Below are 12,394 nucleotides of genomic sequence, written 5' to 3' on the forward strand. Positions count from 1 at the left end.
AGGTCTTTGGAGTGTGAGAGGAAACCGGAGCATCCGGAGAAAACACACATGGTCACAAGGAGACCGTACAAACCCAGTACACACAGCACCCGTAGGCAGGATTGAACCCAGGTCTCTGGTGCTAAAAGGCAGTAACTCTACCGCTGCGCCACTGTGCCGCCCTGTAGTTACCCCTGTAGAACAGGCTGAAAATCAGTATCCAAAACACAAAGTGCTGGAGTAACTCAGCAGGAAAGGTAGCATCAGCGAACAGGTAGCATCAGTAGACAACATTTTGAATCAGGACCCTAGTTTGGATCATTTTGAGCTTGTGTTTTGAGGTCCCTGATGGTAATCTCTTAGCACACCTGACTTCTTTGTCCAGGGGAGAGCCAAAGTACTGAGCCAAGTGATCAGGTACATTTTGCACCTCACTGTTATGCCAGCCATGGCTGGTGTACAGAGCTGGAACTCCTTTCATTTTAATAAGTTACTGAACTTGATTAAAAAGGCAAATTGTAATTACTTGAATCTATTTGAATGCCCCTTATTATCAATGATCTTTAGAAACAATTCAAAAGACTTTGAAATCTGCAAACTATCAAATCACTCCAAGAAGATTTTGGGGGCGATGCGCAGTTTGTCATCATGCGCAGCGGTAGAGTTGCTGCCTTACATGGCCAGCGACCGGGTTTCAATCCTGCCTACGGGTGCTGTATGTACTGAGTCTGTTTCAAGCGATGGCCATAAAACCAGACCTCCAGTTTGATTAATCCCACAGACAAGAGGCAAGAGCAGCTGGAAGAAGCATACAGGCCTTCATTGCAAGCACCTAGACAATCAAGCATGATGCTGCTGCTAGCATGTTAAACATCCTTGCAGAATTTGCATTCAGTCAAATAACATTGGGTCGATTCACTTTTCTATAACCACATCCTCTACAAATTAGTTTATGATAAGTCATAGGCCAGTATTTGGCTTCGTTAGTTCCCCTTCCATTGTTGTAAGATGCAACTTTTGCAATGCAAAAAATATGGATGAAAGGAAATTTAGAATACCACCCCCCCCCCCCCCCCCTCCGCACTTTAAAAAAGTTAGAGGAGCCTGCATGTTATTTTCCAAATATCACATGTTCAATAAACTTCTTCATCACTTTGTGGTCAAATTGTCTGAATGACTGATATAATTGTTTTTTAATTTATTTTCACTGGTAGAGAACTACCAGAAACAGAAAAGCAAGTTTTTAAATCGAAAGATAAATAAATTATGTAAAAATTGCAACTGCACAACACACTATAACCGATTGTTTCAGTAGCATGAGAATGTCCTTCACTCAAAGTTTCAAGTATCATTTCACCTTGGCTCTGATTAGTGATCAGCATTTACAAAATCTGCAATTTTTTGTATGTTGATAAAATATTTAGTACAATTCAACGGTGAAATGTTTATCTCAATTATAGCTCATCTTCGTACAAACGTTTAAATTATGATCTTCTAGAGAGAACAATCCAATCAGGAAATAGAACAGATAATAATGCATTTTGAACATTAAACGGAACAAGCTGAATAAAACGTTAAGCACAATACCATAGCTGGCCACAGCATTGCCTCCTTTTGCCCTTATCTCTTCCACCACTCTATCTGCAGCAGATGAACTTTTGCCTTCTCCTTTGATGTCACCACCTAGGTCATTTACTGCAGCAAGAAATTAATAATGTTAGATAAAAATAAATATTTCACTTCCTATAATGTTGGGACAGGAACAGTAGCCGATTTAATTTTATTCAATTCCAAGATATATAAAAAATGACATATTTTACTGTATTCTTCCCTCGCAAGTTTCTGCATTTACTGTGTCAAATCTTTTCATCATTTTAAACACATTGATTCAATTAACCCCTACCCAAAAGAGCATTAAGCATATGTCACCTCTTCTTACAGTTTAACCTTTGAAGCCATTTAATAAAATCATGGCTGATCATCTGCAATCAAATCTGCATTCTGGTCTACCCATGGAAACCTATCATCATCCCTTTTCCTCCTTGCTTATCCACTAAATCCTTCTGCCTTAAAAATATTTAAAAGCTCCTCTGTGAGGAAGAGAATTCCAAAGACTGATGAAGTTCTAAACTTGAATGAATGAATGATTGAATAAGTTTAACTTTTGCCTCATCTCTATCATAAATATGTGACCCCTATATATTTTTTTACAACAATGACCCTCCAGTTCAAAATCCCCCCACAAAAGAAAAATTCAGACAACATTCACTCTATCACGATCTCTCAACATCATGTGTAGTTTTAATGGTCATCTCTCACTCTTCTAAACTCCAGCAGGTATAAGCCAAGCCTCTCCAACTTTTCTCTGCCCATTCAAGGTTTTACTGTGCTAAACTTTTTCAGATGCTTCCAATGCCTTAAATTCTACCTTATGCAAGAAGAATTATATACATGGTATTCCAGTTGTGGTCTCTCTAATCCCCTTCCCCAAGGATAATCTTGTTTTATATACATTCTGATAGCAGTAAACAATAATTTTGATAACCTTCCTTAGAACTCATTGTACACATGTCCTAGCCATTTGTAATGCATGTACTGAAACATTCAACTCTTTTGCATCTCAGAACTCTGCCATCTCACACCATTTGGAACAGTGTACTTTTTTTTAATCCTGTCAAATTAGAAAAGTTCACATATTCCCACACTATGTTTCATTTGCCAGATCTTTACTCACTCATTTAACAAATCTACATCCCTTTGATAACATTTCTGATTTAATCTGCATGATACTCATTCAGACAAGTAGGTAGACAAATGCAAGTAAGTTTTCCTTCACAACGATGGATCAAAAAATAAAACATGGTCTGGCCCAGTCCCTGTATAACTAAGCACGACTTCATTATTGAATTCCAATCACCGAGAGGAATAATATACTATCTACATAATTAATTCTGCATTAAAGAAACAGAAGCTGGAAATTGTAGCCCAAAACTTACTACAAGAAAACATTTCGAAAGAAAGTAATGTTATTGGTTGCAATAGAACTACTGAAGACATTATCAGTTTTATATCATGTAATTTTAAAGTTGCTGCAGTTTAAAATGTTATACTGAAAGTGGTGAAAGGGAGAGACTTACAGTCCTTTACAGAAGCAATACAAATCAATTAAATAATTCACTGAATGTGAGGGAAAGAACTGCAGATGCTGGTTTAAATCGAAGGTAGACCCAAAAATGTTGGAGTAACTCAGCGGGACCGGCAGCATTGATGCATCACTGATCCTGATAATTCACTGATCCTGATTACCTACAAAATCATGCTGTCACTAGTAGTCGAAGAATTACTGCTTTGAGAATATTACTTAAAGCACTAAAACTGAAAGACAGAAGCTCAATTCTTGAATTGTGCCAAGACTTTTTTTTAAAGAAAAACTCATCTCAGCCACCAGATGGAAGAAAATTGACTATGGTCCTTACCTTGACTGCAGAAAATGCACTACGCACAGAACTGACAGCAGGACTGGGTTCAGTTTTATTGTCTTCCAAGATAAAATAGTAACTCACATTCACCAATACTGAAAATGCATGTAAAATGTTTTCTTTGGCAACGCAATCAGGCATTTCTAATGCCCGCAGTAGCAGTTTAACAAGTCTCAGAAGACTTAGGGTAAATATGAGAGAGCAGAGTGAAATTCGACAAAATATACACTATGATTAACTGGGAATGATCTTCAAAAAGCACTTACCAACAACAGAAGCTCCTCTTTCTGCAAATAGTAATGCATAGGCTCTTCCCAAACCTTTAAAACAAAAAAAACTTTGAAAAACCTACAAGCCAAAACAAATATATTTTGTACTTTAAACTTTTCTCTCTTTTTTATATGAATGCAAGGTCAAAGATAAGATGCTTTACAAATGGCAAGTTATTTTAATATATCTGGACGGTATTTTTCCCATTGTTACATATGTTTACTATTTCGAATGACTCCACTTCAAATACAAAATGGTTGGTTAATACCAATTTACACAGCACAATATCTGAATTTGCATTCAGGAGTATTATAGGTACTGTCCTTCAAATGAAATGATCTGATAGATCATGTAATTTCAAAAAATCTCTTGTAACTATTCAAACATCCCCATTCCAATCAACAATTTTCAGGAACCTGCTATATCAGCTTGAATAATAATAATAATAATATATTTATTTTATATAGCGCCTTAACACATGCACAAAGCGCTTTACAAATACAATTAACATAGAAACAAACAGACAAACAGACAAACTATGAATGGACCTTTGTTAAGGAAGTATTCCCGATCATTCAATCTGCTACTGTGCAAACCTGGCACTTTATTGAAATCTGCACTTGTAAATAATTTCTGACTCTCTGCAAGGCTATGCCCGTTAATACATGCATCGGTTTTGCCACCTGTTTCTTGTAAAACTATCAATTTCTCGAGTCTATCTTAATAACTAAAGTTCCTCATTACTGGAGACACAAGAGATAAGAGGTGCTTGAATCTCAAGAAAAAAAATACAAGCTGCTGGAATAACTCAGAGGGTCAGGCAGCATCTGTACAGGGAAATGGACAGACAGCGTTTTGGACAGGACCCTCCTTCAGACTGATGGGGCAGAGGAAAGTTAGCTACGAGAAGTAGGGGGGAATGATTACTATGAACAAAGTATATTTATCCTATTTCAAAACTCACAGCCAAAAAATGAATTGCCAATAGTAAATTAGAACCCTTGACACTGTTACAAATGAACTGCTGTTGGAACTAAGCTGGTCAAACAGCATCTTAGTGGCAAAGGGATGGTCTCCATTCTAATGCAGGATTTCAACCCAAAACATTGACCCTCCCTTTGCTTCACAGGCACTGCTCAACCCACTAACCTCATCTAGCAGATCACCAGATGGAAGATCATTCACTTGAAACATAACTCTGCTTTACTCTTCAAAGATGTTACCTGAACTGCCGAATATTTTCACAATGGTTTTCAATCTCATTTTTGCTGAATCATTGCCCAAAAACTGTTGTCAATTTTTCTCACTTCACTGGTGCACTTTGCCTCAAACAACCTTCCCACATTGTCCAGCCAATCATCAGAACCAATGGGAAATAGTTCAATCTACAGTGACTACTTTGCAGAACAAACTATCATCAAAACCTCAGTAGTTGAGTTGTGGTATGAAGACAATGTTTAGGTTTACACACGTTCAGAGTCACAAAGTCAGGAAACTGACCCTTTGGCTTGCCTATGCCGATCAAGATGCCCTACCCATCCGTGTTCGGCTCATAAATCTCTAAACCTCTCCTTTCCATGTACCTGTCCAAATATCTTTAAATGTTATTTTTGTACCTGCTTCAGCTATCTCCTCTGGTAGCTTATTCCATATACCCACCACCCTCTGTGTGGAAAAAGTTGTTCCTCCGGTTCCTATTACCTTAAACCTATGACCTCTGGTTTACAATTCTACACTCTGGGGAAAAGGATCTACCCTATCCTAACTGTTCGCCTCATGATTTGAACACCTCTATTAGCTTAGCCCTCATCCCCCTGCGCTCTGAGGAAAAAGGTTCTAGGTTGCCCCACCTCTCCCTATTGCTCAGGCCCACAGGTCCTAGCATGATCCTCGTAAATCTTCTCTGCACTCTTTCCCGCTTAACAACCTCTTTCCTATAGCAGGGTGACCACAACAAAACACAATACTGCAAATGTGGATTCACCAATGTTTTGTACAACTGTAACATTACATCCCAAATTCTACACTCAATATCCTGAATGATGAAAGACAATGTTCTTGACCACCTCTATCTACCTGTGACACCACTTTCAAGGAACCTTACCTGCACTCCGAGATCCAACACTCCCCAGAGCACTGCCATTCATTGTGAAAGTCCTGCCCTGGTTTGACTTCCCAAAATGCTGCATTTAACCATTAACCATTCCTCAGCCCACTTATCCAACTGAGCTTAAATATATTGTTAATTCATTCACTGAAGCACAAGGGTGGGCTTCATATTTGACATTCATAAGAATAAGATTCTCTAACAATAAAAGGCTCCATTTCCAATTAAACATTTCCCATATCTCAGGAGTCACCTCTCAGAAAAAATAGTAAAATTCACCACTGCCAAAAGAGCCCATGGTCGATTAAAGCAAAAGATCTCTCGACTGTGGCACACAACTCACGATCTACTTATCAGTTCAATCCTACCTGTGAGGTGCTGGAAAAATACAACTAAAGCTGACTCGAGAAAATCCTGCAAATTCACTGAAAAGTAAACCACCATCCTCGCACAGGCAAACATACCCGACAATGAAGCCATTGTTACCCCCAGTTGGCTGCATCATTCAAATGCACTACACCAAACTCTTGAAACAAAGTACTCCAAGTTCTGTCGTGAGAGGAAATTGAGAAAAAGATTCAGAGATGTGCTCAAGGTGCAAAATCCCTGTTGACTCCAGATCTTCTAGCCCACGATCACACCAAATGGAGCCACATAAGCTATGAAATATTGAAAGTCTTGAGATTGTGCATTGGAGCCCTGCACAGAGTATGCCATTTTACAAAATACCCACCCATTTTTTCCAATAAACCACCATTCTACTCCATCTCTGGAAATGTACTTTGCTTCCTAAAATTCCTTTGCTTCCAAATGTACTTTGCCACTCCAGAACCCTCAAAACTGAATGGAAATCATTTTCAGTTTCATGGGGGTTGCCCAAGATTTATTTTGCATGTTTCAAATAAAGTATTGTGTAATTTTAAAGTGAAACGCTGTGGAGGATTCCATTTGTTTGCATCAACTTGAATGTTAAGGCTAACCGTACAACTTTTGTTCAATGATATTCAGAGAACATTTAGTGAACCCATGTAAACGTAGAGATGTATGTATATACTTTTTATAACAAACCAGCTAAAGATTTCACTTTAAGATCAAAATGTCAAAAACAAACATTAGTGGATTACAGCAATATATATATATATATATATATATATATATATATACACATATATACATAGTAATTAAAATATATGTATATATGCACTGACATCAACCCAAAACAGTGTGAATGCAAGGAAGTTTGCAAACCCTGTGCAGCCAGCCAGCAGTGGTTGCAAATTGCCGACCTTTACCCCCGCCCAGCACTGTGGGGTCTCTCACTGCAACCACCGCCGCTCCCTGCGCGCAGAACAAATTGCTGAAAGAACGCAAAGTACACGGGCCATTACCGACCTCCTCCGGCCCCTGTGACCAGTGCCACCTTCCCGTCGAAGCGCAAGGGGACGGCGGGCAGCATCTCGGCCATTGCACGGCTCTCCGTGACGTAGCTGCCACTGAGCTGCGTTTGGAACGCCGGCGTGCACTGAGCTGAAAACTGAGCTGCGTTTGGAACGCCGGCGTGCACTGAGCTGTGCTGCAGTGCACTCTGGGCGATGTAGTTCATAATAATAATAATAATAATAATATTCATTTATTGTCATTGCAACGAGTACAACGAAATTAAAAAACAGCCAATCCTGACGGTGCGTACAAACATATATGCAATAAATGCAAAAACAAATAAATACATAAATACAATTAAATTAAGTACAAGATTTTTTAACGGTGTTGCCTAGTGCACAGGTAGTGTTCAGTTCTCGTATGGCCCTGGGGTAAAAACTGTTCTTAAGTCTGTTTGTTCGGGATTTGATTGACCTGAAACGTCGACCAGAGGGCAGATGAACAAACAGACGGTGGCCGGGGTGGGATGGATCTTTTATTATTTTGCCTGCTCTACTGAGGCAGCGCAGGCTGAACAGGTGCTCCAGGGAGGGCAGTGAGCAGCCGATGATTTTCTGGGCCGTCGTGATGACCCTCTGAAGGGCCTTCCTGTCCTTTTCTGAGCAGCTGGCATACCATGTGGTTATACAGTATGCCAGCACACTCTCGATGGAGCAGCGATAGAAGGACAACATGAGCTTCTCCTGCAGGTTGGTTTTCCTGAGGATCCTCAGGAAGTGGAGTCTCTGCTGTGCCTTCTTTACTGTGGTGATGGTGTTGGTAAACCAGGTGAGATCCTCTGCGATGTGCGTACCCAGGAACCTGAAAGCTGGTACCCTTTCCACGCAGACCCCATTGATGTAGAGTGGGTCGTAATCTCCACTGGTTTTTCTAAAGTCAATTATAAGTTCCTTTGTTTTGGAGGAGTTCAGGACCAGATTGTTCACTGAACACCATGCTGCCAGCCTTTGGATTTCATCCCTATAGGCTGTCTCATCTCCTTCTGAGATAAGTCCAACCACAGTCGTGTCATCCGCGAACTTGATGATGGTGTTGGTGGGATGGGTGGGGGCGCAGTCGTGAGTGTAGAGGGAGTAAAGGATGGGGCTCAACACACAGCCCTGTGGTGAGCCGGTGCTCAGTGTAATGGTGGAGGAGAGGTGAGGGCCTATTTTGACTGTCTGGGGGCGGTTGGTCAGGAAGTCCTTGATCCATTTGCAGATGGTTAGGGAAAATCCAAGGTCGGAAAGTTTGGTGACCAGTCTGCTCGGGATGACCGTGTTAAAGGCAGAGCTGAAGTCGAGAAAGAGCATCCTCACATAGCTCCCCTGGTGTTCAAGGTGGGTCAGTGCAGTGTGAAGAGCAGTGTCGATGGCATCCCCTGTAGACCTATTTGCTCTGTAGGCAAACTGGTATGGGTCGAAGGTGGGTGGGAGGCTGGCTTTGATGTGCTGCAGGACCAGTCTCTCGAAGCACTTTGTGATGACCGGTGTGAGTGCTACCGGACGGTAGTCGTTAAGACCGCTGATGACAGGCTTTTTCGGCAGTGGGATGATTATGGCGGACTTCAGGCAGGGAGGGATGGTGGATTTTAAAAGGGACAGGTTGAAGATTTTTGTGAAGACCTCAGATAATTGGTCTGCACATTCCCTCAGCACTCTGCCCGTCACACCATCGGGGCCTGCAGCTTTCCTGGGATTCACTGCTCTGAGCACTCGCTTAACGTCATACTCCTGCACAGTGAAGGTGTTGCTCTCAGGTGCTGGAGAGGGTGTAATGTCTGCCACTGTAGCTTTCACCTCGAAACGAGCAAAGAAACAGTTAAGTTCCTCAGCCAACGAGGCGTCGCCGTCGGCAGTCGTGCGGTTGCTGGTCTTGTAATTGGTGATGTGCTGGATGCCTTGCCATACCCGCCGTGGGTCATTGTTGGAAAAGTGGTCCTCAATCTTCCTCTTGTAGGACGCTTTGGCATCCTTGATGCCTCTCTTCAGGTTGGTTCTAGCAGCACTGTATAGAGCTCTGTCACTAGACCTGAAGGCGGTGTTACGGTCCTTGAGGAGAGACCTGACATCCTTTGTCATCCAGGGTTTTTGATTGGGGTACAACCGGATGCGTTTGTCGACGGTGACATTGTCAACGCAGTTTTTGATGTAGCAAAGTACAGTTGATGTGTACTCCTCCAAGTCCTGATCCTCAAAAATATCCCAGTTGGTCCTTTCGAAGCAATCCTGCAGCTGCGAGGAAGCTCCTTCAGGCCATGTCTTCACAGTCTTTATGGTGACTGGAGCTTTCCTCCTGAGTGGGGTGTATGCTGGGGTTAGGAATATGGACAGGTGATCTGACTGCCCCAGGTGTGGTAGTGGTGCTGACCTGAACCCCTTCTTAATATTTGAGTAAACCTTGTCTAGTGTGTTTTTCCCCCTGGTAGCACATCTTATGTGTTGTTCAAGTTTCGGGAGAACTGACTTTAGGTCTGCATGGTTGAAGTCCCCGGCTATGATGTGGGCTGCTTCTGGATATGTGCTCTGTTGTGAGTTTATTGCACCTAGCAGGTAGCCTAAAGCTGTGCTAGCGTTAGCATTCGGTGGGATGTAGACTGCTGTTACTATAACCCCTGTAAATTCGCGAGGAAGGTAAAAAGGCCTGCATTTAACTGTTAGGGACTCCAGATCAGGAGAACAGTGGCTATCTATGGTTTGGATATTAGTGCACCAGCTGTTGTGCACATAAATGCATAACCCCCCCCCCCTTGCTCTTACCGGAGTCGATGTTTCTGTCCCAACGAAACGCTGTGCGCCCGGCTAGCTCAATGGCTCCGTCTGGGATAAGTGGATGAAGCCATGTCTCTGTTACTAAGAGAATGCAACAGTCCTCCACGAGTTTGTTTGCTGATATCTGTAGTTTAAGTTCGTCCATTTTGTTGATGATGGATCTGGCGTTGGTGAGGAACATGCTAGGTAGCGGTGGTTTGTGTGGCTGTCTCTTTAGCTTGGCAAGTATACCGGACCGGCATCCTCGCTTTTGCTTCCTGTTTCTCCTCCGTCTGCGACCCTGTTCGCGCCGACAACTATCCACGGAGCGCCCGGTGTCCTGGCAATCTCTTCCGGTATATTTCGCGGGTGTGGAAATTCGCGCACAAGGTCCCGATTGCACTGGATTGCATCGGGGAGCGAGCGCCTCCCCTGTCAATGACCTGTGTTGGGTTAACCACCTGGGCCCAAAGATTAACCGTCGCTTCACCAAGCCTTAACTGTCAGCATTCCGGAAAACAGGTGACGTTTGGTAACAAAAACGTTAGAACGGAGATGAGGAAGAACTTTTTCAGTCAGAGAGTGGTGAAGGTGTGGATGCTTTCAAGAGAGAGCTGGATAGAGCTCTTAAGGATAGCGGAGTGAGGGGGTATGGGGAGAAGGCAGGAACGGGGTACTGATTGAGAGTGATCAGCCATGATCGCATTGAATGGCGGTGCTGGCTCGAAGGGCTGAATGGCCTACTCCTGCACCTATTGTCTATTGTCTATTGTCTAAAAACGTGTGCAACCTTTTAAATTTTCTTTTTGTCATTGTGTTATTTATAAAGAAATATTGGGAGATGAGAAGAAAGAGTATTTGACAGTGTTGAACTTTTTTAAAAAATTATTTCCGTTCCTGTCCCAAAATAAAAAATAAAAAATTTAAAAAAACCTGAGCAGCTACAATATCTTTCATTAAGTTTTCAACCAGTTATTTTGTTCATAAGTTCTAGGAGCAGAATTAGGCCATTCAGCACATCAAGTCTACTCCGCCATTCAATCATGGCTGATCTATCTTTCCCTTTCAACCCCATATTCCTGCCTTCTCCCCATAACCCCTGACACCCGTACTAATCAAGAATATGCCAATCTCCGCCTTAAAAATATCCATTGACTTGGCTTCCACAGCCATCTGCAGCAATAAATTCCACAGATTCACGACCCTCTGACTAAATAAATTCCTCCTCATCTCCTTTCCAAAGGTACATCATATTTGTGTTTTATTGCATAGAAGCAAAGAGGATCTAACTTGAAACATGCCTTTGCCAACATTTTGAAAGAGCAGCTTTGTTATTGTTCCACATATGTTCCACGGCGGCCCGGTAGCGCAGCAATAGAGTTGCTGCCTTACAGCGCTTTCAGCGCCAGAGACCCAGGTTCGATCCCGGCTACGGGTGCTGTCTGTATGGAGTTTGTGCGTTCTCCACGTGACCGCATGGGTTTTCTCTGAGATCTTCGGTTTCCTCCCACACTCCAAAGACATACAGGTTTGTAGGTTAATTGGCTTTGTATAAATGTATAAATTGTCCCCAGTGTGTGTGGGATAGTGTTAATACGCAGGGATCACTGGTCGGCACGGACTCAATGGGCCAAAAGGCCTATTTCCACACTGTATCTCTAAACTAAACTAAACTAAAATAAATATGATGTGGAAGAAGACCATTTAGCCCATAGGGGGAGCAGAGCATCTCCATCAGTCCTATTCCCCCTTTACTTTCCTTGTAGTCCTATGATTTATTCCTTGAGATTTATTCCTTCTCATGTGCCTGCCATTTCCTGTTTGATTGTTTTGCTACTTAACAACATTAATGGATTATTTTTCCATATGGAAGCCAATCAAGAGGAAACCTATGCAGTCTCAGGAAGAATGTGCAGACTTCAACTGCACATCTCCATTTCAGGTTAGGATACTAGTGATATGGATTCCAAGGAACTTGAAGCTGTCAACCATCTGAGCAGCAGCTCCATTGGTGAAGACCCAGCTGTATTCACCGCTGGCTTCCTTAGGTCAACAACCAATTATTTTGCCTTGCTGACATTCAGGGCTATGTTGTTCTGACACCAGGACACAAGATTCTCAATTTCGTTCTTGTATTTTGTTATTATTGATGCAGCCATCAACAGTGGTATCATTGGTGAATTTACAGATTGTGTTGCTGCTGTATTTGGCTGCTTAGTCATGGATGAACTAGGAGTCGAGTAAGGGACTGAGCACACAACCCTAAGAGACCACAGTGTTGAGGGTCAGGGTGAAGGAAAGGCTTTGACCAATTCTGACTGACTGAGATCTGTTGGTCAGGAGGTCCAGAAGCCAGTTGTAGATGGAAGCTCTAAGGCCAAGATTCAGAA

General features: G+C 42.3%; 1 protein-coding gene across 2 annotated transcripts in view; it reads right to left on the reverse strand.

The window, feature by feature from the left end:
* hsd17b4 (hydroxysteroid (17-beta) dehydrogenase 4) overlaps positions 1–10,088 on the reverse strand; it is a 90,020-nt gene extending 79,932 nt beyond the window's left edge. The window contains exons 1-3 of one of the 2 annotated variants that reach the window (XM_078396299.1): positions 10,014–10,088; positions 3,725–3,778; positions 1,567–1,674 (exon numbers count right to left, since the gene is read on the reverse strand). Coding sequence is in view for 1 of the 2 variants with exons in the window: in XM_078396300.1 (XP_078252426.1) it covers positions 1,567–1,674; positions 3,725–3,778; positions 7,228–7,300 (235 nt within the window). In the remaining variant the exon portion in view is untranslated. Of the gene's footprint in view, positions 1–1,566; positions 1,675–3,724; positions 3,779–7,227; positions 7,352–10,013 lie in introns of those variants that run through there. The other variant, XM_078396300.1, reaches the window with a different exon arrangement.
* Between the last annotated feature and the right edge of the window lie 2,306 nt (positions 10,089–12,394).

Source organism: Rhinoraja longicauda, chromosome 3 (genome assembly GCF_053455715.1).
Source record: "Rhinoraja longicauda isolate Sanriku21f chromosome 3, sRhiLon1.1, whole genome shotgun sequence".
In the NCBI taxonomy this organism is placed as follows: domain Eukaryota; kingdom Metazoa; phylum Chordata; class Chondrichthyes; order Rajiformes; family Arhynchobatidae; genus Rhinoraja; species Rhinoraja longicauda.